Genomic DNA, 25,593 nt, shown 5'->3' with positions numbered 1-25,593 from the left:
CTCTATTTGCTATGAAGTGACTCCATTCCCCCCGCCCAGTCCGTCCACCATTAATCACACACACGGAAAACAGGGTCTTCAGAAAATAAACACTTTCGTGGTGATCTGATCTATGTATGGCCTAGGCCTAAACAAATGTTGGCATTAACTTCTGGCCAGCACTAACAAAGAGTTTATTGCACTTGTCTGTGTGTGTCTGTGCCTCTGTGTGAGTGTGTGGGGGCACTTTTCCCCCCTTCGATCCCCGTCCCTAAGTTTATGTTAATGATGTGCTAATTGGGCAAACGTATTTCACTTGTCAATGCGCGGGTTTGCTGGGGGAATTGGGAAAGACATAAACAGAACATAAAGCACAGAAGATCTCTTCTTTTAGGAATTTGGTATCGCCTGGTAAGTGTTCCGTTGGACAGGAGAGGAGACAGAGATCAGAGACCAAAATAAACCACATTTATTCTAAAATTCACAGCTAGTGAGTGGCCTCAGAGACTAAAAGACTAAAGAACTTGGATGCAGCAGTGGATACTCGACTATAACGACTATATATTTAATATGCCTACCAAGAATTTAGATGCCAAAGAATCGACAAAGCATTCCCCTCTAACTGTGGATTGTAAATCAATGCTCTTTCCATATCTACAAATTTATATGAGTACATTCTGCCACTTGATTTCTCATGTTTCAGCGTCATACATGTAGGGATTATATGTATAGATCTTCATATCTATATTTGTGAGTGGAAATTCGATCCTTAGTTTCCTTAGTTGGGTACACAGAAATTTATTTATATATCTTCGATTTCATCTCATACTTGAAACTTTTATATTTCCATTCCATCTCCAATTACAGATGCAAAGCCAAGCCACGTTTTCATTTATAAAATTTCATTTTATATTTTCATCAGATGCGAACTTAATCAACTAATAGGACAGCATTTGAGCTCCACTTCCGCTCCAGATTCAACTCAAATAAAAGAAGAGAACCAGAGCCAGAGCAAGAGCCAGAGCTTCTTTGACAACATCGAAATGCAGATTTAATGGCTAAGACTTAATCAACGAGAGCACTAGCGACTAGTCATTACAACTAACTGAACTAAAACTAGCCTAAGCGAACCCTAGAGTATGTACAACCAGTGAGAAGGTGAAGGACCTCGGTACGGGTGGGGTACCGTGAGGTCCCCTAGGAGAGCACGGCCATGGCGCGGGCCAGGCGCACGCGGAAGTCCCGGTAGAGCATCTTGCCGCCGACGGGCACCCGGCACAGGTACATGTCGAGGCTCATCAGGCAGAGCGCCTTGCCGTTCATGGGGAACTTCTGTGGCAGCTCGGGCGTCACCTCCAGGCCCTCGGAGACGGCCATGTTGATCAGCCACTTCCACACGTCGGCCCGCGTCCAGTCGCGGGGATCCAGCGGCAGGCCATCCGATCCCATGGGATGCGGCAGGCTGGTCGTGGGGCTCATCATGATGTCGTCACCCGATCCCGTCATGCTCAATCGGTTGTTGTTGTGGTCGTCGGAGCTCAGCAGCGACACGCCGCCGCGACACTTGTCCAGCACGTGGTGGTAGGGATGGTGGTGGTGGTGGTGACGCTTGGACGATGGCGTTGTTGGCGTCCCACTGCCCACGGCCCACAGCTCCTGGGCGGCGTTCACCTGGGACAGATCCAGGGGCGGGACACGTCCGGCATACTTTGGATAGCTGGCCTCCACTTGCATGGTGATTGTGGGTCGCGTTCTTGTCTGCAAGTGAAAGAAAGAGAGGCATTTTTGCGATTAATGGCGGTGACTCACTTGTCGCTCAAGGGGCGGGAGCCCCTGGCGGAAGGGGAGTTGGGCGGGGCGTGGCAGCGGAAAGGGGGTTAATGCACATGGGGCTGGGCTGGGTGACGGAAATGCTTTCACGAGCTGGCAATTGTTTTAATCGCAACGGCAGCGAAAATATAAATACAAATACTAACACGCATAAAACGAATCAATGGATGAGATGCAGCGACGACTAGGAGATACCCTCTGAGCTGATTTGATATCTGTGTGCTCTTTCATAGAAAGAAATATAATTGTATCTACAACTGATATCCCTGAGATCCATGGGTTCTATAGGCCTGTCACATACACCCAGCCGAAGGCAGTATACCCGTTTGCTCCAGGATTACAGGGAGTCGAATAGTACTCATCCGCAAGTTAGTCATGGGGGTTTACTCATTTGCCACTCCACTTAGAGTATCCAAAGTTCGTAATGGAAGAACTTTGCGGGTTCTGTCCCCCTCTCTCTCGCTCTCGCTCTTTCTCTTCTTCTCTGGCTGTCTCTCTCTCTCTCTGTATGAAATGATATTTTGTTATTAAATCTGACCTTGTTGGCGGATGGCAGAAATGGGCGTCATCCGCATCGAGGCGTCGGGTCGCACGCGAAAGGAAGCGCTGAATAATGATTACCCAGCGCTGCTGTCATATCGATCAGCGGTCACATTCTGCTGACAGAGAGCGGACGGGGGGGGCGGGAGAGGCGGACGGATCTGACATAGAAACGCAGGCAGAGAACGACTGCGATTGCGATTACCAACAGACCGTAGACAGAACGGAATGGAACGGAACGGAACGGCGGCGGAGACGGAGGAAGAGCGGAAGAGCGGAAATAATTACCCTCCCAATTGGCAGCTGCGAAAGAGGCGAGCAAAACAAAGACCGATTTTGAATCGGCAAGGGAACATCCGCCGACGGACGGCATAAAAGGTGTCAATGCGAATGCGAATGCGAATGGAAGTGGAAATGGCAATGGGAATGAGAACGGGATGGAGAAGGAGAAGGGGAAGGGAAGCCAAGAGAGCGGAAGCCGGCGGCCCAGCTCCGAGTGCCGAGATTTAAGGGCTCCTCTGACTGGGGAACAGTCAGAGGACAGAGGAAGCGGGGCCAGCGCCGGGGCGAACCTTTTAATAGTTTTCCGGAATACCCAAGCGAGCTTCCGTCCAAGGAAGTGCGTAAAGGAGTCGCCTCGCTGTAGAGGGAATCAGTTTTAATTACACAGTCCGCTGCCAGCGGCAGTGGCACTGGAAGGGCGCTACATTTCCCACGAAATTCTGGATACCATGGGCTATGCGGCAAACAAATGAACTGCTGAATCAACAGAATATGGAAAGAGTTGTCGGAACCACCACACACATCGCTTTGGGAAGGGCAATGAATGCCACTTGTTGTTGGGGTCGTATGCTCTGGACCCGAAAATATGTTTATGCTAAACATGTTGGTGCACCGGAGCAGGTTGAATGAGCTCCCAATCGAATTCTTAGATGGGACTAATGCTCCACCAAAAGCCCCCATTACGGCCCACGCTTATCACCCGAATGGTGACTCACTAAAGCGGATGCCATAAACTATTCCAAGGGACAGCATTAGAAGATAGGTAGAGGTGGGAGATCGTAGCCCCCCGCAGGAGAATGATTCCAACTATTGCCGAACTTCAGGCGATTTCGAATTCAAATTGTAGAGATGAAAAGTGGTGGGGCACAGCGCTGGATGGGTTGCCACTGCCACGATTCGGGTCGGAGAAGTCAAAGGAAAAGCGTGTGAAAAGCTTGTAGGTGAGACGACGATGACTACGATTATTCCTCATCAAATGCCAAATGTCGGCGGGGCTTCCGTTTCGTGATTCGAACACGGGAATGTCGTTCACCCACAGAGTGATTGATTCGTTGTGGCAGGAACAGTAGCAGCAGTGGCGGGGGCAGAGGCGGGAGCACATGGCATCGTGGCAATGACATTCGCCTGATCGAGAACAGAACTCGTGTTGAGCACGCGTCGCATTTTCACGCTTCGTCGTTGTCTTGTCTTGGGGTTAGATGGCAGGGCAGGGGAAATGGTTTTCTGTTACTATTTGGTGTTCGCTTTGTCCGTTGACAAAGTCAATGACAGGAAGTGGAATGAATCGACTGTGCAATGCTCGCATATCCGCCTCCGCCTTCGCACACAGGATGCAGTTTACCCTCGCACCCTGTTCGTCTCTCTCTCTCTCTGTCTGTTTTTTCCAAGGAAATACTGACACACACACACACACACGCACACAAGTGCAGATAAATGAGGAAATGTGCGATACTTGCGCCAGTTTTAATTACATTCACGAAATATACTCATAGCTTAAAGGGCGTTCTCGCTCTCGCTCTGTCAGTCTTTTTGTATGTTTGCACTTTGCACCATTACCTCTGTCTCTGCCTGTCCCTGTCTTTCGTAGCTACTTAGTGGCAGCTACTAAACAAACAACCACGCAAACATACACACACACACACACACACAATTGGGACCTGGGGACATGCCGTCTTTGAGTGTGCAAAAGACAAACGAAACGTAAAAAATCGTAATTTGAAGTTCGTAAAAATGACGCGTTTCCTGTCATTTTGGCGAGCACTTTAAGTGCGTAATTTGCTATCCACAAATATGTATGTACGAGTGTTGTATGTGTATTTTCGTGTCGGCTTGTGTCTTGTCTGATCTGCTCTGCTCTGTTCTGTTCTGTCGGCGGGTGTTTACGACGGGTCCCATCCCATGGCAATCTCCTTTTCCTTCATCCGCTCCCACATCTCGCATTTCCGCTTTCTCAATACAGATTCTTGGTACATTTATCATGGAAGCTGACATAATTCGCTTATTATTTACACGTTTATCATCTTCAAAAATGGGAGACCTTCCTCTTTCATTTAAATTCAAATTAAATAGAAATTTAAATTTAAATTTAAGTTTGCCTAGTCTTTGGGATCCTCAGTGCTGCTCTCTAATTGCCGAATAAAATTGCATTTCAATAGAAAAGTTTACATCTCTTGTCAGATAATTATCATTTTGTTTACCATTCGTGTAAATCCTGTAAACATGATTAAACATGATGCAAACGCAAAATGGTTTTGTCTATTTTCTTGGCTAGATTTCAAGGCAATAAACTCGTCCATTCATCGGAGTACAAGCGATGCAAAAACACCAGACGACAGATGATAATCTGCTGAATATTTTTTTAAAAATAAACATTTTTGCCAGCCGCAGTCGCACTCAAGCAGCCGAACCGGATTCCATTTATGCACATGTTGCTGTTGTCGTGGCTTTTGCTGATGTTCTTCTTGCCGTTTCTGTTGCTGTTGCTGTTGCTGTTGCTGTTGTGACGTATGTTTGCTGATATTACAAATCATGTAACGCCATCGAGGCGGCTGCGTCTGGCGGCGGCGGCGGAATCGGGATCGCCGTCTGCCCGACGTCTGCACACTGACAGTCGCCGTCGCTTGTCCCCCATTCATCATTTCCCCATCAGTGCTGCAGCCCCACAGCGCTGTCGCTGTCGTGATGGACGGATGTGTGACGACTTTCGGTCTTGTTGTCGCTGATGCGTTCAGGAAAATACAGCCGCGTGTACGGCCAAATGGCGCCAAATGCATCTCGGAATAGCCTCTCGGAGTCTTTTAAGTTGTTCAGTGGGAGAGTACGACTAAATCAAGGGGAGGGAGGCACGTGTCAAGGTGTAGTGAGGCATGCAGCAGGAAGTTGGCCCCCCGGAGGTGAAGACTGATAAGACGTCAATAGAGTAGAAGGCGTTCAAGTCGGTCAGCGGTTTGTCATTTCCTTTCGGGACTGGAGCTGGAGGTGAGTCAGCTGGGGGAAATTAATTAAGGCGCTTTGCGGACTGCGGACTGCGGACTGCGGACTGCGGACTACGGACTGCGGGACCAGGTGCACATTCGGTCTGTCCTGCAGCTGCAAAGATTACAGAGAATACAGAGATGTGTGCGTGTGTGTGTGCTGCTCACCCTCCCTTTCATTGTAGGTCTCCATCTCCATCCCTCTGCGCATATCCTTTGCGCATGCGCGCGCATTCAATAAGGAGGAGAAGCAGAACAGAACGGAGCCCTGAAGGAGAGCCGCAGAACAGAACAGAGCAGACCAGACCACAGCGGAGGGAGGCTAACAATCGAGCTGAATGCATCTTTATCGACTTGGCCACAAAAATTTCTTTTTTGCAGCTGCCGTCTTGGTATTTTAAGTGTCGCTTTGTGTGCGTGTGTGCGTGTGTGTGCGTGTGTATGGGGCAGTGGTAGTGGTGTTTTCCACGTTGCGGTTCTCTCCATTCTCTTTCTCTATACCGTTCTTAGGAGAGAGATTTCTGCTGTCCTACTACAAATGTTTTGGCTTGAAATAAAGACTAAAGCCGCTTAACTTTGAGTAAACCTGTAAGATGGTTCTTAACTTGTACTAAATCTTCATTATCTTGAGATGTTTGCAGCTGCACTTCAAAGAAATCTTTCACATAGACTTTAAGGTCTTTGAAATATTCATTAGCTGTGTTTTACTAAAAAAAAAAGATTTAACATTGGTTTATCCCTTTAAAAAAGATTTGAGCTTGTTCAAAAACTTCATCGAACTTTTGTGCTGACCTTAAAATCTTTGAACTACTATAATCTTTCCAATAACTCTACAGACTTAAATATATCTGTCAGGCCTAATGCTGGCAACACTTTGGAGCACATCTTTAGAGGTCAATTAGCCAAAGCCACAAAAAACAAAACAGTCTGACCCACCAACAAAATGCTGGCTAATGGATTGAACCTTCAAATCGATTTTTGGGTATTTTTTTGGTTGGTTGGAGTGGTAACGAGGGCCATAAACGAAGCCTGACTTCGCTCGAAAATATGTAAACCAACTTACCTTGATCGGAAAATGAACGAATGTTAATCCAACAATAGTTTGTTTTGGCAATCCGCTTCGATAGTGGAACTTCCGATTTGTTTACGTTTTTACGAGCTATCTCTTTTGTTGATGGAAGCTTCCTGCTTGGAATTATTAACTATATTTTTTTGATATGTATATTATATTTTTAGAAATTGCACTTTTTGTCGCTTGTCTTGGCTTTCGCTTCAAGCGCTCTCTCTCTCTCTCTCTCTCTGTCTGTCTCTTTTGTATCTCTCGGATACGTTTCACAATTTTTGCAGCATGTAACGTATTTTTCACGCTTTGAACTACTTTTTCTATTTCGCTTTGGCTCGAGTTTTGAAAGTTTTTGTTGTTGTTTGCTGCTGCTGCTGCAATTTGCTTCGTTTTTCACTTAACACGATTTGTGGCTTTTGGTTTTTGGGTGGTAAATCCAGTTTGCAAACTGCAATGTTGTGTGTGCGACTGCGAGTATCTTCGTATCTGACGGATGAGTAATGCGCTCGTGCTTTGGTGTATCTGTATCTGCGGTCTGTTCGCGCGCACTCAGCGTTTTCGACTGATAGCGATCGTGTCTGTGCAGCGAGTTTTGTTGCCTCGGCTCGTCTCTCTCTCTCTCTCTCGCTCTCTCTGTGCGCACAATAGACCTCCCTCTCGTGCGCTCACTGTGGGCTTGCTCTCTCTCGCTCTCTCTCTCTTTGTCTCTCAGCTGTTTTGGCCCGCCAGCTGTGGACATATTTGTAGATCGTTTGTATCTGGCAGTACGATGCCCGACCCGCATTTCTGGCTCGGCTCCGACTGTTAAGCTGATTGAGTCAACATCTCTGAGGTCAATGAAAAGGTTTCAGAGATCGAAAAGGGCCAACAGGATGGGAAATGTGGGCTAACTTCTGCTGGATTCGATGGTTTTTGTTTAGAGATTAAGCGACTTTATAGAAGAGCGATTCAACATGGAAATTCAGCGTGAGAGTGACAGGAAACCCCCATGGTTTATCCCTTTCATGTTCCAACCCTGAGCGGCTGTCATCGGGTGTTCATTAGATTTCAACTTCAAATACCATTTCCCCATTAGAGGAAAACTCATCGTGGTGGACCTTTGACTTGTCACCCAATTTATTCAAATTTCCATTACCATTTTCCATCAATTTATCATTTCACACTTCGTTACCAAAACCGAAACATGTGTACATGGTATGGAAAAGTGAGCACTCGCTAAAACGAACTTCTGTAGACAAGGGATTGGAAAAACTACTGGAAACTAAAGTAAGGCACTTCCCTCTTTCCGTTGCTTCTTTCCACCCAAGGGTAGTACTTCTTTCGAGCGTGCACTGTGTACATAGCACTTCCACATATTAATAATGCATTCATTCATTCACTCACTGATTCATTAATTTTTTGAGAATTTTCCCCGCTGACTAATTACGCAGCCAACGAGCATACACACGAGTATATCCAGCGCATCCATGGACTCTCAGTAATTACAGGAAATCCTTTTTCCTGCCTCGCATTGAAAGCATTTCAATGTAAATGATTCCAGACCTTAGGGCTTCCTCTCTCTGTTTTCGGAGTGACAGCCGCAGGATCGAAGCGGTCTGACTCGCATGCCAAGGCGAGGTCCTCTGAGGATCGGAGCAGATCGTAGCATATCGTAGCATATGGTCTGTGGCCAGACATGTGACTGGCTGTCAAGTGCGTGTATGCCCTCCTTCTTTCATACTGAATCCTTTGGCTCCTCGCATGTCATAGGCCAAAGCGTGAAGTGAGATGATGACTCGGGTTACGACAGTACTTCTTTGGAAATGCCATCCAATCGATCGAGTTCCAGGATAACGCCCACGTCGGGCACGCGTATATGTACGTGAGGAAAGGCACCTCAGGATGGTCCTGCACTCAAATTGCAGCGCAGATGTTCCACCTTTGAAGTGGTGTCCTGTTGCGATCTCAAGTGCATCTAATGGCTTGTTTATCAGCAGTTGTCGATCTCTCGGCAAATAAACTGAGTTTTTCCTGCGTGTGCTCCTTTTTTACCTAATTGATTTCGGCGTCGCTCTAATCATTTCTAATTGCGATCCGATGCTGTTCGATGGCGTCCAATCCGCTTAGGGTTACCTACAGGCAGAGGAAAAACCCCAGATACTCTTGATTCCTGGCTCATCCTGTTCACATACGATGCCTAGCAGACAAGCATGCATCTGTAGTTGATATATTTCACTGCCAAAATGTAACATCAATATATTTCTTATGCTACAGTGTTTGCCCTGTTTATGGTGTGTTCGATCCATGGAATATAGCTTTTAACATTCGTGAATACACCCACGCCTTGGCAAGGGTTCTCTCCGTAGCTGACAATCCCAAACTGAACGTTGTAGTCCACCAAATCTTGGCTTATTGTTGCAAACAATGGGCCGCCAGAGTCTCCGTAGCACGTATGGCGAGCGGGATCCCCGGCACAGATGTGACTCTGATCGACTTCAAAACCAAAGTCAGCCAGGCAGGTGAACTGGTCGACCTGCGTGACATTCGCCGTCTTGAGAACGTGGCTAAACGAACCCGCTTCGGTCCAGCCCCAGCCTGCCACAGAAAACTGTTGAATGGAATCTACATAACGCTGCCATGTGTCCGTGGTGTCCAACAGCAGACAGATCGGTGTGATGTTGTCTAGAAGAAACATGCTTATCAATGTATGATATGGGATGTACATATGTTTTCGGTGGTATTACTTTGCTCTACCACCCTTGTCTTGAGTTTAACGAGAGCTATATCGAAGTGCTTGATCGTCGTGTAGGAGGGATGGGAATAAAAGGACTCGACTTCATGGTCTTCAAAGGGAAGTGCGCATCCTCGATCTCTGCAATCTATCTGTGTATCGACATCGTATTCGCCCAGTCGCACCACTCTGTAGGAAGAAGAAATGCGTTTAAAGTATCTATGGATCTATGGTTTTACTTACATTTGCTCGTCCAACTTTCTACAATGCGCAGCAGTGAGAACGAAGCCTGAAATCAATGAATGCAGGAATTTAAGCTTCAATCAAATATACACAAAAGGAAATACAAACGATAGGTGATGAGGGATCCGCCGCAAATAAAATTCCCATTTCGATGCAGATATGCCATCCATGGTGTCGAAAATAGTTTGGCATCAACTCCTCCTATAAGTCGGCGACGGTGTCGCGACTTTGAGGTGCAACGACGTTCGAGAAATCGCAGGGCTCCAACAACGTGGCATGCCGCTAGAACCAGAATCAAAGTCCCTGCGTACTTCATCGCGGAAGAATCGAAATGATACTGATGGAAGCTGATGGATGATGCGAAAACATATACTCGTTTTGCGAATCTATTCTCAGAACCTATAAAGTCGAGTTCGCAGTAGCTCCAGATAACCTAGCGACCTCAAAAGCCACTGCACTCGCCTTCACTTTGAGGCGGTGTCCCATTGCCATCTGACATGCTTCTACATAATTTCCTGTCTATCTGCAGTTGTCGATTTTGGGGAAAATATATTGAGTTTTTCCTGCGTGTGCTCCTTTTTTACCTAATTGATTTTGGCGTCACTCTAATCATTTCTAATTGCGATGCGATGCTGTGCGATGGCGTCCAATCCGCTTAGGGTTGACTACAGGCAGAGGAAAAACCCCAGATACTGTTGATCCCTGGCTCATCCTGTTCACATACGATGCCTAGCAGATGACAAGCATGCATCTGTAGTTGATATATTTCACTACCAAAATGTAACCTCAATATATTTCTTATGCTACAGTGTTTGTCCTGTTTATGGTGTGTTCGATCCATGGAATATAGCTTTTAACATTCGTGAATACACCCACGCCTTGGCAAGGGTTCTCTCCGTAGCTGACAATCCCAAACTGAACGTTGTAGTCCACCAAATCTTCGCTTATTGTTGCAAATAATGGGCCGCCAGAGTCTCCGTAGCACGTATGGCGAGCGGGATCCCCGGCACAGATGTGACTCTGATCGACTTCAAAACCAAAGTCAGCCAGGCAGGTTAACCCGTCAACCTTCGTGACTTTTGCCGTCTTGAGAACGTGGCTAAGCGACCCCGCTTCGGTCATGCCCCAGCCGGCCACAGAAAACTGTTGAATGGAATCTACATAACGCTGCCATGTGTCCGTGGTGTCCAACAGCAGACAGATCGGTGTGATGTTGACTAGAACAAAGATGCTTATCAATCTTTGATATTGGATATACTATAATGGTAATACTTTGCTCTACCACCCTTGTCTTGAGTTTAACGAGAGCTATATCGAAGTGCTTGATCGTCGTGTAGGAGGGATGCGAATGAAAGGACTCGACTTCATGGTCTTCAAAGGGAAGTGCGCATGTTCGATCTCTGCAATCTATCTGCGTTCTGGCATCGTATTCTCCCAGTCTCACCACTCTGTAGGCATAAAGTATCTATTATCTGTGTGCTTTAAAAAGATTGTATTTACATTTGCTCGTCCAACTTTCTACAATGCGCAGCAGTGAGAACAAAGCCTGAAATCAATGAATGCATGAATTTAAGCTTCAATCAAATATTCACAAAAGGAAATACAAACGATAGGTAATGAGGGTTCCGCCGCAAATAAAATTCCCATTTCGATGCAGATATGCCATCCATGGTGTCGAAAATAGTTCGGCATCATCTCCTCCGATAAGATGGAGTTTGCTGTGGAGTCGCAAGTTTGAACTGCAATGATCTTCGAGAAATCGCAGGGATCCATCAACGTGGCATGCCGCTAGAACCAGAATCAAAGTCCCTGCGTACTTCATCGCGGAAGAATCGAAATGATACTGATGGAAGCTGATAGATGATGCGAAAGCATAGACTCGTTTTGCGAATCTATTCTCAGAACCTATAAAATCGACTTCGCAGAAGCTCCACATAACCTAGCGACCTCAAAAGCCACTGCAAGCATGCATCTTTAGTTGATATATTTCACTACCAAAATGTAACATCAATATATTTCTTATGCTACAGTGTTTGCCCTGTTTATGGTGTGTTCGATCCATGGAATATAGCTTTTAACATTCGTGAATACACCCACGCCTTTGCAAGGGTTCTCTCCGTAGCTGACAATCCCAAACTGAACGTTGTAGTCCACCAAATCTTCGCTTATTGTTGCAAACAATGGGCCGCCAGAGTCTCCGTTGCACGTATGGCGAGCGGGATCCCCGGCACAGATGTGACTCTGATCGACTTCAAAACCAAAATCACCAATGCAGGTGAACTCGTCAACCTTCGTGACATTCGCCGTCTGGAGAACGTGGCTAAGCGAATCCGTTTTGGTCCAGCCCCAGCCTGCCACAGAAAACTGTTGAATGGAATCTACATAACGCTGCCATGTGTCCGTGGTGTCCAACAGCAGACAGATCGGTGTGATGTTGTCTAGAAGAAACATGCTTATCAATGTATGATATGGGATGTACATATGTTTTCGGTGGTATTACTTTGCTCTACCACCCTCGTCTTGAGTTTAACGAGAGCTATATCGAAGTGCTTGATCGTCGTGTAGGAGGGATGCGAATAAAAGGACTCGACTTCATGGTCTTCAAAGGGAAGTGCGCATCCTCGATCTCTGCAATCTATCTGTGTATCGACATCGTATTCGCCCAGTCGCACCACTCTGTAGGAAGAAGAAATGCGTTTAAAGTATCTATGGATCTAGGGTTTTACTTACATTTGCTCGTCCAACTTTCTACAATGCGCAGCAGTGAGAACGAAGCCTGAAATCAATGAATGCAGGAATTTAAGCTTTAATCAAATATACACAAAAAGAAATACAAACGATAGGTGATGAGGGATCCGCCGCAAATAAAATCCCCATTTCGATGCAGATATGCCATCCATGGTGTCGAAAATAGTTTGGCATCAACTCCTCCTATAAGTCGGCGACGGTGTCGCGACTTTGAGGTGCAACGACGTTCGAGAAATCGCAGGGCTCCAACAACGTGGCATGCCGCTAGGACCAGAATCAAAGTCCCTGCGTACTTCATCGCGGAAGAATCGAAATGATACTGATGGAAGCTGATGGATGATGCGAAAACATAGGCTCGTTTCTCAGAACCCATAAAATCGACTTCGCAGAAGCTCCACATAACCTAGGCACCTCAAAAGCCACTGGACTCGCCTTCACTTTGAGGCGGTGTCCCATTGCCATCTGACACGCATCTACATAATTTCTTGTTTATCAGCAGCTGTCGATTTTTGGGAAAATTGATTGAATTTTTCCCGCGTGTGCTCGTTTTTTTAGCTAATTGATTTCGGCGTCATTCTAATCAATTCTAATCGCTGGGCTATGCTGTGGAATGGCGGCCAATCCGCTTAGGAATGCTTCCAGGCAGAGGACAAACCCAGATACACATGCAGGTACTCATAATCCCTGGCTCATCCTGTCCACATACGATGCCTAGCAGCTGCCACGCATCCAATCGCATTCCACGAGTGTATTTCTATTGTCTGGCCAGGAATCTCGATAAGAATCGCCTCGGACAGGATGTGCAATGCGCATTGCATTGCCAAAAAGAGGAGAGAGGATGTTTACTTAGGGCCCAGAACGGACCTCGTACGTGACTCTGTGAGGTAATTCCTGTGTGTTCGTTCGTATGATAATTGCCCAAAGGAAAACTATTTGCTTAGTTTTGTTGGTTTTCAATTACGTTCGTGTTTGCGCATAAATAGAGTCTCGGAGTGAAGGAAGTAGTCCCCGGCCCGAGAAACGATCGGAGGCGATGGTTAATTTACACTTACATCTGGCGGATGGCATGGCGGAGATATTGCAGCTGGAGAACTCTTTGGGATAAGGGCTAGGGATCGGAGGCAGCGTGTGCCTTGGAAATATATCAAATTCCCAAATATATCCGTCTACTTTTGGATACCATGCCACCATCTTCGGGGGTTGGTGTCGCCAACTATTTATAGAGCATCGAAGCAGCCCCTCGAAGTAGACTAAACGATTTACGAGCCAGAGGTACATATGTACATATATTCGAAATTTCCTCTGGACATGTTTCATACCCCAAAGTCATTAAAGATCAACAAAAATATACAAAGGAGGACCAAAGAGACAGAGGGAGTGATGCTGGTGGTGGTGGTGCAGAGCGAAGTAAATTTTACGATCGCATTAGGGGGATTTCCCCGCTCTCTACATATGGACTGGCACTACAAATAATCCTAGGCAGCTTCTGGTTCGTGCCCGGCGTTTTATTGGCACTTTCCCCAGACTATAAATCAATAAACAGATTGTGTGGCATCTTCCGTCATAAAGTTTTCAGCGTTTTCCCTCTTCGTAGAATTTTGTCTGCCGGTAGGCGGAACAGCTGTCGATCTTCCCGAGTTTTCTCTCCGTTGAAATCGTATTATTCTTTCTTTCTCTCTCTGTCTCATTCGCTGTGCCGCAAAACGCCCAAATCAATCAGAAAAAAATGATAAAACCCCAAATGAAGTAACCGTAAATAAAAAGCTGGAAAAAACTAGAGGCGATCGTAAAGATCGCATCAGAAATGCCACACAGCATACAGCAGAAGATGGGAATACCAAAGGGACGGGGGCAGAGCCGAGCACCGGAGCGGAGAAGACAATAGAAACAACAAGCCGCAGAGCAGACTTCCGCTTTCGTTTCATAAATTCGGATTAAGGCATTTCCCAGTGATAACAATGAAAGTACATAAAGAGAACGACGACGACGACGACGGTGAAGAAATACTCCGTGAATCTGATTAACGGCAACAATGAGAACTTACAAAACGTGTCACGTAAATGGTTTGTGCACCATCCATTCCAGGCATTCAGGCGCAGCAGCACAGTAGTAAAGTAAAGTAAAGTAAACCCACAAAACATGCCCCAGAACAAATACCACACCATGCCACAGCATGCCACAAGAGCGTGGTACGGGGTAAAGCTCACTGAATTGTCTCTGAAGGGAAATCTCAAATGAGGCGACGGCTTTTTGTTAGTTAAACTACTTATACAGATCTGCTCTGGGATTGCGGGATTGTGGGATTGTAGGTGGGCACGGAAGTGACTGGAGTGAGGGAGTTACGAAAATAAGGGATTACTTGAGGGTATTTATATACTTAATGATATACTTATGCCAACGGAAACGGAAGCTGAAAGATGGCTGAAATCTGAATAGGAAGATTTCTGATTGATATAGGAATATCTATAGATATCATTAGATACATAGATCCCTATAAACACAGAAATAAATGATGCCGATGATCGTATCCGACTGAAACATTTATATTCAATAGATCCTGCGATAAACTCTCGCATCCGACAGATGCATCTGACATACACAATCTAGAAGCAGACAAATAGATAGGTCAAACGACAAACAAAATCCGCAAATGCCTTTATCATGCAAACTAAACAACTGACAGATACATTTGGGCAAACACAATTAGAACAATACGTAGATACAATCGACGTACCGTAAATGCTCGCATCCGTTGGATGGCTCGGTGCATTTTTGGCAAATATTTGAGGCCAGACAATTGCATTTCCTGCCCAAAAGAAAGAAACCTTCCATGCCTTGGTACACAACACATGGGATTAGGAGCCTGGCCAGGACCCCGGACGGGAATCATCTGACGCCTGCGGCGTCAATTGTGTGGCCCCTTTGATTTGCGCCGCGCTCCAAGCGGGTTAAGGCTAATCTGGGCCACAGGAAGCGGAAACAACATCGAGAGGCGAAAGGCGGACGATGGAAGCCGGACGCAGGCCGCCGAACACCGGAAGCCGGAAGCAGGAAGACCCCTTGAATTAGTTGGAATTTCGCCGGTTTATTGCCAATATGAGGGATCCGAAAGGGAAATGGTCAATGGAAAATATTCAAAAATTTTGAGGATAAAACTATAAGCCACTGCGCGTGTGAAGGAAATTATGCATTATTGGATCGAGCTGGGGTTATCCGTCATGGTTCTTGATCCCGGATAATGCATATTTTCCCGGAGCGAGCATTGGAACTGTCTGCCACTTCTTCGCTGCCGGACGACTGCTCCTCGATCTCTTTCTGTGTTTTCTTCTGCTGGGAAGCTGCTTCTTCGTCGCCTCGGTGACGTCCACGTAGGGTGCAAACTAAACAACTGACAGATACATTTGGGCAAACACAATTAGAACAATACGTAGATACAATCGACGTACCGTAAATGCTCGCATCCGTTGGATGGCTCGGTGCATTTTTGGCAAATATTTGAGGCCAGACAATTGCATTTCCTGCCCAAAAGAAAGAAACCTTCCATGCCTTGGTACACAACACATGGGATTAGGAGCCTGGCCAGGACCCCGGACGGGAATCATCTGTTGCCGCTGCGGCTGCTGCTGCTGCTGATGAGCGGAAGCAAAGGAAAGGCGCGTTCTCTGTACACAAACAGAGGCACCAACACAACACAAAAACAAGGAAAAGGATGTCCTGCTGTGTGCGAGGAAAAGTGCGTGCACAGCAATTAACATTTTCCGCTTGTCCCTCAGCCTCTGTCCCTCTCCCTCTGCAGGACATGTGGCCAGGAGCCAGTGGCAGCAGCAGCAGGAGGGGAAACCAAATTAGAGTCTCGTTTCAATTCAGTGTGAAATGCAGCAGCAGCGCAGGAAGCGATCCAGTCCCTCATTGTCCGCTCACGTCCCCGGGTCGGGCAGCACAGGCAGGACAGGTACAACTCCCCAAAATATTTTCGGTGATTAGTGACTTTTGGTGCGAGTCGATGAGAAAACGCCTGCGGCGTCAATTGTGTGGCCCCTTTGATTTGCGCCGCGCTCCAAGCGGGTTAAGGCTAATCTGGGCCACAGGAAGCGGAAACAACATCGAGAGGCGAAAGGCGGACGATGGAAGCCGGACGCAGGCCGCCGAACACCGGAAGCCGGAAGCAGGAAGACCCCTTGAATTAGTTGGAATTTCGCCGGTTTATTGCCAATATGAGGGATCCGAAAGGGAAATGGTCAATGGAAAATATTCAAAAATTTTGAGGATAAAACTATAAGCCACTGCGCGTGTGAAGGAAATTATGCATTATTGGATCGAGCTGGGGTTATCCGTCATGGTTCTTGATCCCGGATAATGCATATTTTCCCGGAGCGAGCATTGGAACTGTCTGCCACTTCTTCGCTGCCGGACGACTGCTCCTCGATCTCTTTCTGTGTTTTCTTCTGCTGGGAAGCTGCTTCTTCGTCGCCTCGGTGACGTCCACGTAGGGTGTCTGATGGAGCGTCACACCGGCGGCCGTGCGCACCAGACTCCGTCGGGTATCGGAGCCGGTGAGTAGGTAGTTGACAGGGAACTTGAGCATTCCCGGGCGGTAATGGGCGATGGGACTGAGGCCCAGTAGTCCGTTCTTGTACCGGACACCGCCAGCACTACTACGACGCACTATCGCCGGGCTGCCGCCAGCACATCCGCCACAGCCCGCTCCGTTTTTCTTTGGTTTGTTTTCGCCGTTTCTGGGTCTTGAAAAGTCTGCATCATTCATGTCCACCTCCTGCCAGGCACGTCCGCTGTACAAGGACTTTCCTTCATTGCACTGGAAGCAACGGGATTGCCTGGAGCCGCCCTGGAGATCGGACTTCTTGTGGGCGGCATCCCCGCCGCCCTGCTTATGGCAGTGAGCTCTGCAGTGGCTCTTGCAGCCCTTGCGACAGCTGTGGGGCGGCTGGCTGCACTTGCCTAGGCAGTCGTGCTTGCAGCGATTCTTCTCGCAGTTGGGGAGGAAGAAATGGTCCGTATCGTATTCATGGTCCTTCTCGTGGTGATGGCGATAAAGGGACTTCTGATGTAACAATTCGTGGGTGCTCTCAACGGGGGTGTTAATATGGGATGGTAGCGGGCTTGGCATTCCGCTATGCAAGGGGGTCGGCCTGACGGAGTGAAAGGTAGAGCGCATGCTGGACCTGGTCTTGTTGTTGCCCATTCCGTAGTCATCTTTCAGGAGATCATTCACCACCTGGGTGCTGGAGCCGGAGGCTACTCTCTTGCGGTTTTTGTTCTTCCTTAACTTTATGTAGTCCGCATTGGAGGCTCCCTTCTTCTTGGAGTATGGCCTGTGCGGCTTTTTTTTCTTCTTCGGTTCGGAGAGGGTAATGAAGATCTCCAGGGCCTTGGCAAGGAGCTCGCACAGATCACACTTTTTCTCACACTTGCTGGCGCACTTGCCCCCGCAGGTGGGGTCACACTCTGTCTCTTGGACCTTGCACTCGCAGGCAGTGCAGTTGCAGGCGCAGCTGCAGGATTTATTCTCCGTTTTCTCGCCGTCTGGCTTACACTCCTTTGGACAGGACTTACAGGTGCAGGAGACGGAGTTACAAGCACAGGTCGTGGGTGGGTTCTTGGCTACACAGGAGGTTATGTCGCATGAGCTGCGGCTCTGCTGATACCTATCCATGTACCCTAAAAGCAGAGAGAGAGAGACAGAGAGTAGGGGTCGGATCCTTGGTAAATTTCTGGCATTGTCACTCACCATCGTTGTCATAGCCATCATCGTAGTCCATATTCCTACTGTACTGCATCTGGCTGCCTCGATTGAAGTCCACGACCTCGTAGTCAATGTAGCCGCTGAGCGGATTATTGTAGCTGTAGTTGCTGTATCCTGGCTGTACCGCGTCCTGTTCGTTTGGCGGTGGCTGAAGATTGGCATGCCCCTGCCCCCCGCTCCGGCTGATGGCCGTGGTTAGCTGATCGATGAGCGCATTATTGTCGCAGTCCTGCAGCACAATGATGTTCAGGGGCTGGCCCCCATTGGGGTCTCCCAATAGTTGCTGTATCGGCTGCTGCTGCTGCTGCTGCTGCGGCTGCTGCGGCGACCATGGCTGGCCGTTGGGGATCGGTTGCCATTGTCCAGCCTGTTGTGTCCCCTGTTGTGGCACCTGTTGTGATCCTTGTTGTGGAGTCTGTTGTGGTCCTTGTTGTGAAGTCTGCTGTGACGCCAGCTGTCCAGACTGTAGTGAAGGCCGTTTACGTTGTTGTGAAGCCTGAGGAGGCGGACAGCCACAGGTATCTTTGGATGGCTTTCGCGCAGCAGACTTGCCAAGGTTCCAAGCCTGTTGCACCGTAGGAAGAGGCAGTGGCAATGTGGCAACTGAATATGGATACGGGGGAAATCCATATGCCGGGGCTGAATACTGCGACTGCGGGGGTGGTGCCTGATAGTACGGTGTGCTCTCCGATCGCTGTAAAAAGTATTTTCCCATGGCGTCATGGATCCTGTTGTTGCACTCCCTGCACAATCCGCCAGATATCCCATCACTGCCCTCATTCTGGCACAGCGGACAGGTGCCTCCCTTACGACGCGGCTCTGCTTCATCCGTCGACCTCTGGTGCCGAGGACAGTTTCCGGTAGCCTCGTCCGTGCCTTTGCAATGCCCCTTGCAGGGAGCATTCTTGAGGGGACACTTGCACCTGCCGCAAGGAGCCACGGTGTAGTCGTGGCACTGATTGCAGTTCCGCAGCACAAAGATGCGCTCGTTGCCGGACTCGGGAGGGCTCCCTTTGAGGCAGCCCTTTCTGAGCGGTGTGGCTTCGTTCCCGGCCGATGACCGTGGATCATCTGAAGAGCTGTCGACGACCTGCGCGGAGGAGTCCGTCTGGGTGCTTTCGTCGACTTCTTCATTGCGCGGGTTCAGAAAGTCCCAGGAGTGGCCCATAGTTTTGTCGTTTCCAAAAAGTTCCATTTTTTTTTCGGCAGTCTCGTTTGAAGTGTAGCTCCCGGCACTCCTAGATTTTGGAACTTCTCCTCTTCAGATAGCTACCCAGCATCCTGCGCCAGCTCCAACCGCCCGGACTCTTGATGTTGGGGCCACCGAAGAGGTAACCATGGTATCCTTGCATCATTCTCGGCCACGTCCTCGTTTCCAGCACCGACTGGGAGTCCGGATTCAACAGCACTCCGGGTCGGGTGCTGCCACGCGAATGGCTAATCGGTTCCCTTCGATACACTGGGCCGCGGCTGCTTTCATTCAAGTGCTCCTGCGATTCGCGGACTCTCAGAAAGCTGCCGCGATAGAAGGCAGCTGGTCCCCTACTCTCGCGACCAAGATCATGGGCTGATGGTGGTGTTGACGGCTGCCTTGGACTCGAATGGTGGGGTTTGCTGTCACGACGATCCTTATTTGGCGGCTTCGACGGACCTGGCTCCTGATGCTGCGGTCTGGTTGCGCCTCTGTTTTCATTTTGTGGCTTAGCGGGACCTGCCTCTGGACGTTGCGACCTGTCGGGGCTTCGTCCTTGATTTTGTGGCCTCGTAGGACCGGGCTCTTGATGGTGTGGCCTGGTGGCCCCTCGATTCTCATTTGGTGGCCTTGTGGGACCTGTTTCTTGATAATGTGTTCTGGTGGGGCTTTGCCCTTGATTTTGTGCTCTGCTAGGACGTGGCTTCTCTTCTCCTGTTTGATTCGCTGGCGCTTGGAGTCGCTGTGGGCTTGTTATTCTCGGTGCGAACGATCGGGACGGCGCTGATCTGGGATTAACTGGAATTGGACGTACGATACTGGGTAGTGATTGGTTTACTGAAGCGGTAAACATTCGGCCTTCAAGGTGACTTGGACTGAGATGTTCCCGATGCTGCTGTGAGTATCGTGCCTGTGCCTGCGGCTTCTGGGAATGTCGGGGGTGTGCCTGGGCCTGCGGCTGTTGAGGGGAGCGTCTGGTCGTCGATTGGGTGGGAGGCAAGCGACTTGGACTAGCAGCACCACTTCGTCCCTGATTCGAATGTCTGTGAACCGAGGGCGCGTGTCGGGCCGATGCAGAAGCTGCGGAGAAAACTGAAGCTGGCAGAAATTCTATTATGGATCTGGACGGAACTCACTTTGTCTTGGGATGGAGGCGTGCCTTTGAGGCGTCACAGAAGGCGCCTCTGCAACGGATGCTCCGCGGGGTCTGACGCGATTTCTGATTTCTCCCACTGATCCATTTCTCCCCCCTTTGCAACGTTCGGGCTCAGGGTCAACATAGCGAACGCGGAGGCGGCAGATGTTTGGAGCTTCCGGAAAATAGCTGCTCTTGCAGGACTTGGTGCGGGAACGGCACACTCGGCGCCTAGGAAGTGGCGGTCCCAACGACCTGTAGATGGTCGTTAACTTGTTCTAGTGGCAAAAAGCGGAAGATAATAGCTGGTTCCGAAGGAAGCTTACAGTGTTTGGCGCTTACCGTTTGGGAATGCGGCAGAATGATTAGTTTTCCTTTTGCGCCACTCCCGGCAGTCGATCGCTTGGATTTCACCCGGCAGATCAGGCCGATGCACCCTCGCGGATTCGTCGGCATTAGTCCGCATTGGCCGCAGATTCGGCAGCAGGGACCCGCAATGGCCCTTTTCTTGGGTCTCTTCTTGGACGTGTGGCGCCGTGAACATGCCCCTTCCTCTGGAGAGCGATAGCAATGGTATTTCTCCTGCTGCTCCCCCATCGTCTCGACAGAGGCGTAGTTCGGACATTTCCTTGGACAAGTCCCGCCTGGATAGCCGCGATTATCGCGGTTTTCCTGCATTTCAGAGTATCGATGTTGCCCGGCACTGGAATTCCTCCCGCGTGTGCCCCTATTCCCTGCACATGAATTGCCCCTATGTTTCCAGTTTCGCTCGTATTTATCCAGATACTCCTCGTGGGGCAGAATGTCATCTATTTGAGAGCTGTCCCGGCATACGGCAAAGGGATTCCTTTTGATTATCTTCTTACATGGCCTCTGAGCAACGTAGTCCGTCTGACGCTTTTTTGAGCAGCGTGCGGAAGATTTCTTTGGGGACTTTGGAGTGCAGACTTGGGGCTCCAACGGGCAACGGGAGCGTACTGCAAACGGGCGCCGTGAGCGGCTGCCGGATGGGCATTTGACACGTATTGCTATTCGTCCCAGAGGACGGTTGTCCCTACCACGACTGGAACATCGCACACGGCCGGGGCAGGTAGAGACGCACGCAGCCCCATCACTGCGGGTATCCCGATATTGGACTGTCTTATCGGGGCATTGACGCTGCTGGGGCCTCTTCTGGGCCGGGCATTCAGGGTATGACGGGGGAGGGACACAGATGGTTTTGGTAGCTTTACTACTTCTCCTGTTCCCCCCGGACTTGTAGCTAAGGGGATCAAAGTATAGGGGGTCATGGCGATGGCTGTATCCGCACCTGATCCCCGTACTCGAGTCGACCTCTGTGGGATGATTCTCTGAAGTGTCTGTGATCTGGGGATGGATACTCCAACTAATGGGAAGACTTACCTTCCACGTTGCAAGCCTGGCATTTGCTTGGGCCGCCTCTTGCCGTAGAAGGGCATAAGGGCTCTCTTCTTCCCATCCTGTCTTTATCCTCTCTAAAAGTAGGAGCTGCCTCCTCTGGCGCGGCATAGTTGTGGCAAGCGCAAGTTCTCAGATCGTTCGGCTCTCCGTCTCTAGTCGGAGTCGTATCACAAACCATGTCGTCTGTCTCTGTAGGTGATTCTCGCGCATGGGTTGGACCAAGCCTCACGTCCGGCGAATTATCGTAGAAAGGACAGTGAACGTTTACAGGAAACTTGGGTCGCAGATCATTAGGCGGTCTGCATCTGCTTCTGACCTTGTCCTTAGCCTTGGGTGGAGATGATTTCCTTGCCGTGGCGTTCTTGCAGCCATTACAAGGTCGCAGATCGTTGCTTGCGTTAAACGTGGGATTGTAGTAATTGTGCTCCACATGCGGATGGAATTGTGGGGGCCCATGGTAGCAGTGTCCCTGGCAGTATTCGTTATTTCCGCCTTCAACGCGGGGCTGATGGCCCAAGTTCCAGGACAGTTCCAACAGGCTGGAGCAGTGATCAACGAGGTCGTGCTTAGATGCCATTGCTTACGTTTGGCTGCTGCTGGATGTCGAAATGCTGAGATATCCCCGGATTCGTTCTGGCAGCTATTGGGAGATGGAGTGGCGCCCCAAGATTATCATTGCCTCAGCGTCTGCCGTCTTCCGGTTGCTGTCTGCTGCAAAAACCCGCTCATTATCCAATTTTAAGGGACTGTGAATTTAGAAGATCTGTATTGTGTAAAGTGAACGAAAATGAACGAGTATTCTCTCCCAACTGGCAGGAAAAGGAGAGCTTATCTGCTCCATGTAATAGTTGCTTTAGGTTTATTTATTTATGGAGTACACTTTAAACTTTGGGTCAAAGATGGCTTCATTCACTACCTATTTCTGGAATCACCTCCAGGATCAGGTCATAGACAAAAAGCCTAAGGCACAGTTTTGTCCCAAGGATGAGATACAAATCTATGACTTGGACTTTGTCTATGGTCTGTCTTGGACATTACAAAGGGACAAATATACTTTTTCTATAATACAAAACGATACACAATGAAGAAAGGATACCCAGCTGCTGGTCCTGATCGCAGCATATCTCAATAGTAGCGTCGCCTTGTACGGTTCATCATGGGATACATCATGCAACTTGGGTTGACCAGCGGCACCTTTTCCCATACTCGGTGGAGACGCTGTGCCTCATGGACCGCGCTGATGGATCGATGGAGCCGTTTCTTCGAAGGCGGCTTTGATATCGACCGAGGACGCTGTTGTCGCGTCTGGGGCCTGGACATGTCCGGCTTGGGCCAGTGCAGGGGTCGGCGCATTGTTTGGCCCGGGGGTGGTATGGGATATGGGTAGGCCAGCTCTTTGATGCGGCTGCTCGATCTCCGCTTCCGTTTCCGGTGGCTAGGCCTACGTTGCTCCTCCTGAAAGAATCTGTAGCATTGATTGGCGTAGTGATCTTGCCTGATCTCAGGATGGTTCAGGATGTGCCTCTCATTCAAAATTGGGTTGTGGTTGTGGTTCTCATACAAGATCTGGTTGTGGTTGTGGCTCTCAGGCAGGATAACGGGGGAGTCCGGTTGCTGCTTCGGCAAGCTGTCGTCTTCTTCGTCCACGTCAGAGTTGACCATTAGATAGACGGAGTACTGCTTCCTTTTCTTTTTCGGACGGCGCTCGGTACCGAAACCAGCATTTAGACGATTCTCCTCGGATGCCTCATTCTCCTGCTGCTCCTCCTCATCCTCCAGGGGATCACACATTTGATCCACCAGCTGCACAAGTGACTCCCACACGGCATTGCCGTCCTGGTGCTCCTGGTTTTGCAGGAGTTGGTTGATGTTCACCGTCCGGATACGGCCTTTCTTGCTCGTCGAATCAGGCTGTTCTTCGAGTGGTGCTTGCTCGAATGTTCTTGCATAGACATCCAGGCTAGCGCCTTGCCTTTCTCTTGCCGAGTTTTCCTCCTGTTCGGTCTTTATGGAGGTCTGACTTTGGTGTGGAGTCTTAGGGAGTATTTTGCCTCGCCTGTCATTCTCCACACCCAGAAATGGGGTCTTGGAGTGCTCCCTGCTTTGCTTGGCATGCTCAAGGCAGGAATGTGGAGTCCTGAGCGATTCACTGCTCATCACTGCGGTGAGGGTGCTGGTGCTGCTGCCGGAGTCCAGCTGGTCGACTTGGTGGTCGGGCAACCGCTTTCTCCCCCGCTTGGACGTCTCTGGCTCTGCTCGACGCAAGATTCTATCCACCTTGGGCCACTCTGGGGGTCGTCGCCTTGCAGATTCTGCATTGGAGCACATCTTGGAGCTTTTCTTGGACTTGTGTATTGGTGCCGTCACTTGGGAAACTGGGTTCCGATCATAGCCATCTGTAAAATTGCTGACGAATTTCCCGAAATTAAAGGTACCAGAACTCTGCTGTTGCTGTGACACCTTCATTGTCTTTGCTGGATATTCTAGATGATGCTTCCGCTTATATTCTTTGGAATAATGCTCCTGATGGGGATCCCTCTGTGGTTCTTGGCTACTAGTCCACCTCCGACGCGGCGTATCCAACGGTTTGGGATTGCTAGGAGCCATCACCCTCTCGTAAAGCTTGCCATCCATTCCTTCCACCTTCACCCGCTTTGCGTTCTTGACATGGAGCTCTGTATCTGAACTCTGGCCCCCTTCCGGACGCGCCGGCTTTTTTAGTATACCCACGGGGACAATCACCTGTGACGGCTGGGGCGAGAAGTGGCTCTCCTGCAGCTTCTGCAGCTGCAACTGCTTCTCGTGCAGCTCCTTTTGCTGCATTTCTATTCGAGAGGCGGTCGCTGCGAAACGAGATGCCTCCGACTCGAAATCGCACACAGGGGCCTCTGCCTGGCTGACAGGACACGCGCTGAAGTTCGGAGAGTTGACTGACTTTTGACGCTGCTGGGCCATGGTTCTACTGCTGTGGTAGTGTCCCCAAGCAGGAGGGGGTCCCTGCCACTGGGATCTGCCCCACGTAGGCGGATAAGGCTGCTGGCAGTACAGTTGCTGAATCTGTGCTTGCTGTTGCTGCTGCCTCACATAGTTGTCCTGAACCATGCCCATGCCTTTGGAGTGTGGCACGTACACAATCTCCCTTGGAGACCACATCATTTGGCGACGCAGCCGGGTCAGACGGCGACTGCTCGGTTCCGGTGGCACCAGCATGGCCATGCGGGGCAGGGAGCCTGACAGCTTGTTGCACATGTTCTGCCAGTACTCTGCCATCGATGGGACCAGAAGAGACTGCTGCGAGGGGGCACGAAAGCAACCCCCCTGTGACGGCAGGTGCTGGTAAGTGGTCAGAGAAAGCTGCCTCCCTACGCCAACAGCCTTGCGCCTCACCATTCTGAAGTCTGGAATTTGACTATGGATTTTGATAATATTTTTGTTGGCTAATTTTTGTAGTTTTGCTAAGAAATGTTGCTACTTGAACAAATTTTGAAGCATAATTAGTATGGGAATGACAGAGAAATAAAATAAAACTCCCCATAACTAACGCCCACCTAAGCACGGACACGCGCAGCCTCCCCAAAGACGCACGGAAAACTTTTAACTGACGTCACGCGACTCCACATGAATGGCCCCTCTCCATTCCTTTTGCATCCCTATCTATCCCCTCTTTCTCGCTCTGCTGTAGTAGAATTCCCGGCATCTTTTCATTCAGGATG

General features: G+C 49.3%; 6 protein-coding genes and 1 long non-coding RNA gene across 13 annotated transcripts; 1 reads left to right on the top strand and 6 right to left on the bottom strand.

Annotated features, from left to right (window-relative positions):
* Window positions 1-864: 864 nt before the first annotated feature.
* On the bottom strand, window positions 865-7,275 carry edl (ETS-domain lacking). Its single transcript, XM_001360383.4, has 2 exons — window positions 6,670-7,275; window positions 865-1,737 (listed from the first exon to the last, which is right to left on the bottom strand). The coding sequence occupies exon 2, from the start codon at window positions 1,711-1,713 to the stop codon at window positions 1,177-1,179; it is 537 nt and encodes a 178-aa protein (XP_001360420.2). The 5' UTR covers window positions 1,714-1,737; window positions 6,670-7,275; the 3' UTR covers window positions 865-1,176.
* On the top strand, window positions 5,318-6,180 carry LOC117183609 (uncharacterized). The gene is made up of 2 exons (XR_004468735.1): window positions 5,318-5,610; window positions 5,792-6,180. It is a non-coding gene; the product is annotated as an uncharacterized lncRNA (long non-coding RNA).
* Window positions 7,276-8,819: 1,544 nt separating the features above from the next.
* Window positions 8,820-12,977, bottom strand: LOC6898229 (serine protease grass-like). Of its 3 annotated transcripts, none has more exons than XM_033378105.1 (5): window positions 12,461-12,977; window positions 12,353-12,398; window positions 12,123-12,298; window positions 11,624-12,060; window positions 8,820-8,893 (listed from the first exon to the last, which is right to left on the bottom strand). In XM_033378105.1, the coding sequence occupies exons 1-4, from the start codon at window positions 12,768-12,770 to the stop codon at window positions 11,642-11,644; spliced, it is 951 nt and encodes a 316-aa protein (XP_033233996.1). In that variant the 5' UTR covers window positions 12,771-12,977; the 3' UTR covers window positions 8,820-8,893; window positions 11,624-11,641. The 3 variants fall into 3 exon arrangements, with proteins under 3 accessions (XP_033233996.1, XP_033233997.1, XP_002138295.2); XM_033378106.1 differs by lacking the exon at window positions 8,820-8,893 and adding an exon at window positions 10,333-10,407 and having other exon boundaries at window positions 11,629-12,060; XM_002138259.3 differs by lacking the exon at window positions 8,820-8,893 and having other exon boundaries at window positions 11,590-12,060; window positions 12,461-12,971.
* Window positions 8,852-11,474, bottom strand: LOC6898230 (serine protease grass-like). 4 transcript variants are annotated; one of them, XM_033378103.1, is made up of 5 exons: window positions 11,318-11,473; window positions 9,731-9,817; window positions 9,623-9,668; window positions 9,393-9,568; window positions 8,852-9,330 (listed from the first exon to the last, which is right to left on the bottom strand). In XM_033378103.1, the coding sequence occupies exons 1-5, from the start codon at window positions 11,442-11,444 to the stop codon at window positions 8,912-8,914; spliced, it is 855 nt and encodes a 284-aa protein (XP_033233994.1). In that variant the 5' UTR covers window positions 11,445-11,473; the 3' UTR covers window positions 8,852-8,911. The 4 variants fall into 4 exon arrangements, with proteins under 4 accessions (XP_033233994.1, XP_033233993.1, XP_033233995.1 ...); XM_033378102.1 differs by lacking the exons at window positions 9,623-9,668; window positions 9,731-9,817 and adding an exon at window positions 11,123-11,168 and having other exon boundaries at window positions 11,231-11,474; XM_033378104.1 differs by lacking the exon at window positions 9,731-9,817 and having other exon boundaries at window positions 11,231-11,474.
* A 2,458-nt stretch (window positions 12,978-15,435) lies between the features above and the next one.
* On the bottom strand, window positions 15,436-19,373 carry LOC26533166 (uncharacterized). 2 transcript variants are annotated; one of them, XM_033378814.1, is made up of 3 exons: window positions 18,120-19,373; window positions 16,798-18,049; window positions 15,436-15,679 (listed from the first exon to the last, which is right to left on the bottom strand). In XM_033378814.1, the coding sequence occupies exons 1-3, from the start codon at window positions 19,327-19,329 to the stop codon at window positions 15,580-15,582; spliced, it is 2,562 nt and encodes an 853-aa protein (XP_033234705.1). In that variant the 5' UTR covers window positions 19,330-19,373; the 3' UTR covers window positions 15,436-15,579. The 2 variants fall into 2 exon arrangements, with proteins under 2 accessions (XP_033234705.1, XP_015039329.2); XM_015183843.2 differs by lacking the exon at window positions 15,436-15,679 and having other exon boundaries at window positions 16,554-18,049.
* Window positions 19,339-22,674, bottom strand: LOC6898228 (uncharacterized). Its single transcript, XM_015183842.2, has 4 exons — window positions 21,863-22,674; window positions 20,804-21,795; window positions 20,463-20,739; window positions 19,339-20,406 (listed from the first exon to the last, which is right to left on the bottom strand). Exons 1-4 carry the CDS (start codon window positions 22,455-22,457, stop codon window positions 19,373-19,375), a joined length of 2,898 nt encoding a protein of 965 aa, XP_015039328.2. The 5' UTR covers window positions 22,458-22,674; the 3' UTR covers window positions 19,339-19,372.
* Window positions 22,675-22,722: 48 nt separating this feature from the next.
* Window positions 22,723-25,385, bottom strand: LOC6898227 (uncharacterized). The gene has a single exon (XM_002138257.3). It carries the CDS (start codon window positions 25,268-25,270, stop codon window positions 23,006-23,008), a length of 2,265 nt encoding a protein of 754 aa, XP_002138293.2. The 5' UTR covers window positions 25,271-25,385; the 3' UTR covers window positions 22,723-23,005.
* Window positions 25,386-25,593: the final 208 nt, after the last annotated feature.

Source organism: Drosophila pseudoobscura, chromosome 3 (genome assembly GCF_009870125.1).
Source record: "Drosophila pseudoobscura strain MV-25-SWS-2005 chromosome 3, UCI_Dpse_MV25, whole genome shotgun sequence".
Lineage (NCBI taxonomy): Eukaryota > Metazoa > Arthropoda > Insecta > Diptera > Drosophilidae > Drosophila > Drosophila pseudoobscura.
The sequence above is the reverse complement of the archived record's forward strand: the minus strand, read 5'-3'. Positions and strand labels throughout refer to the sequence as shown.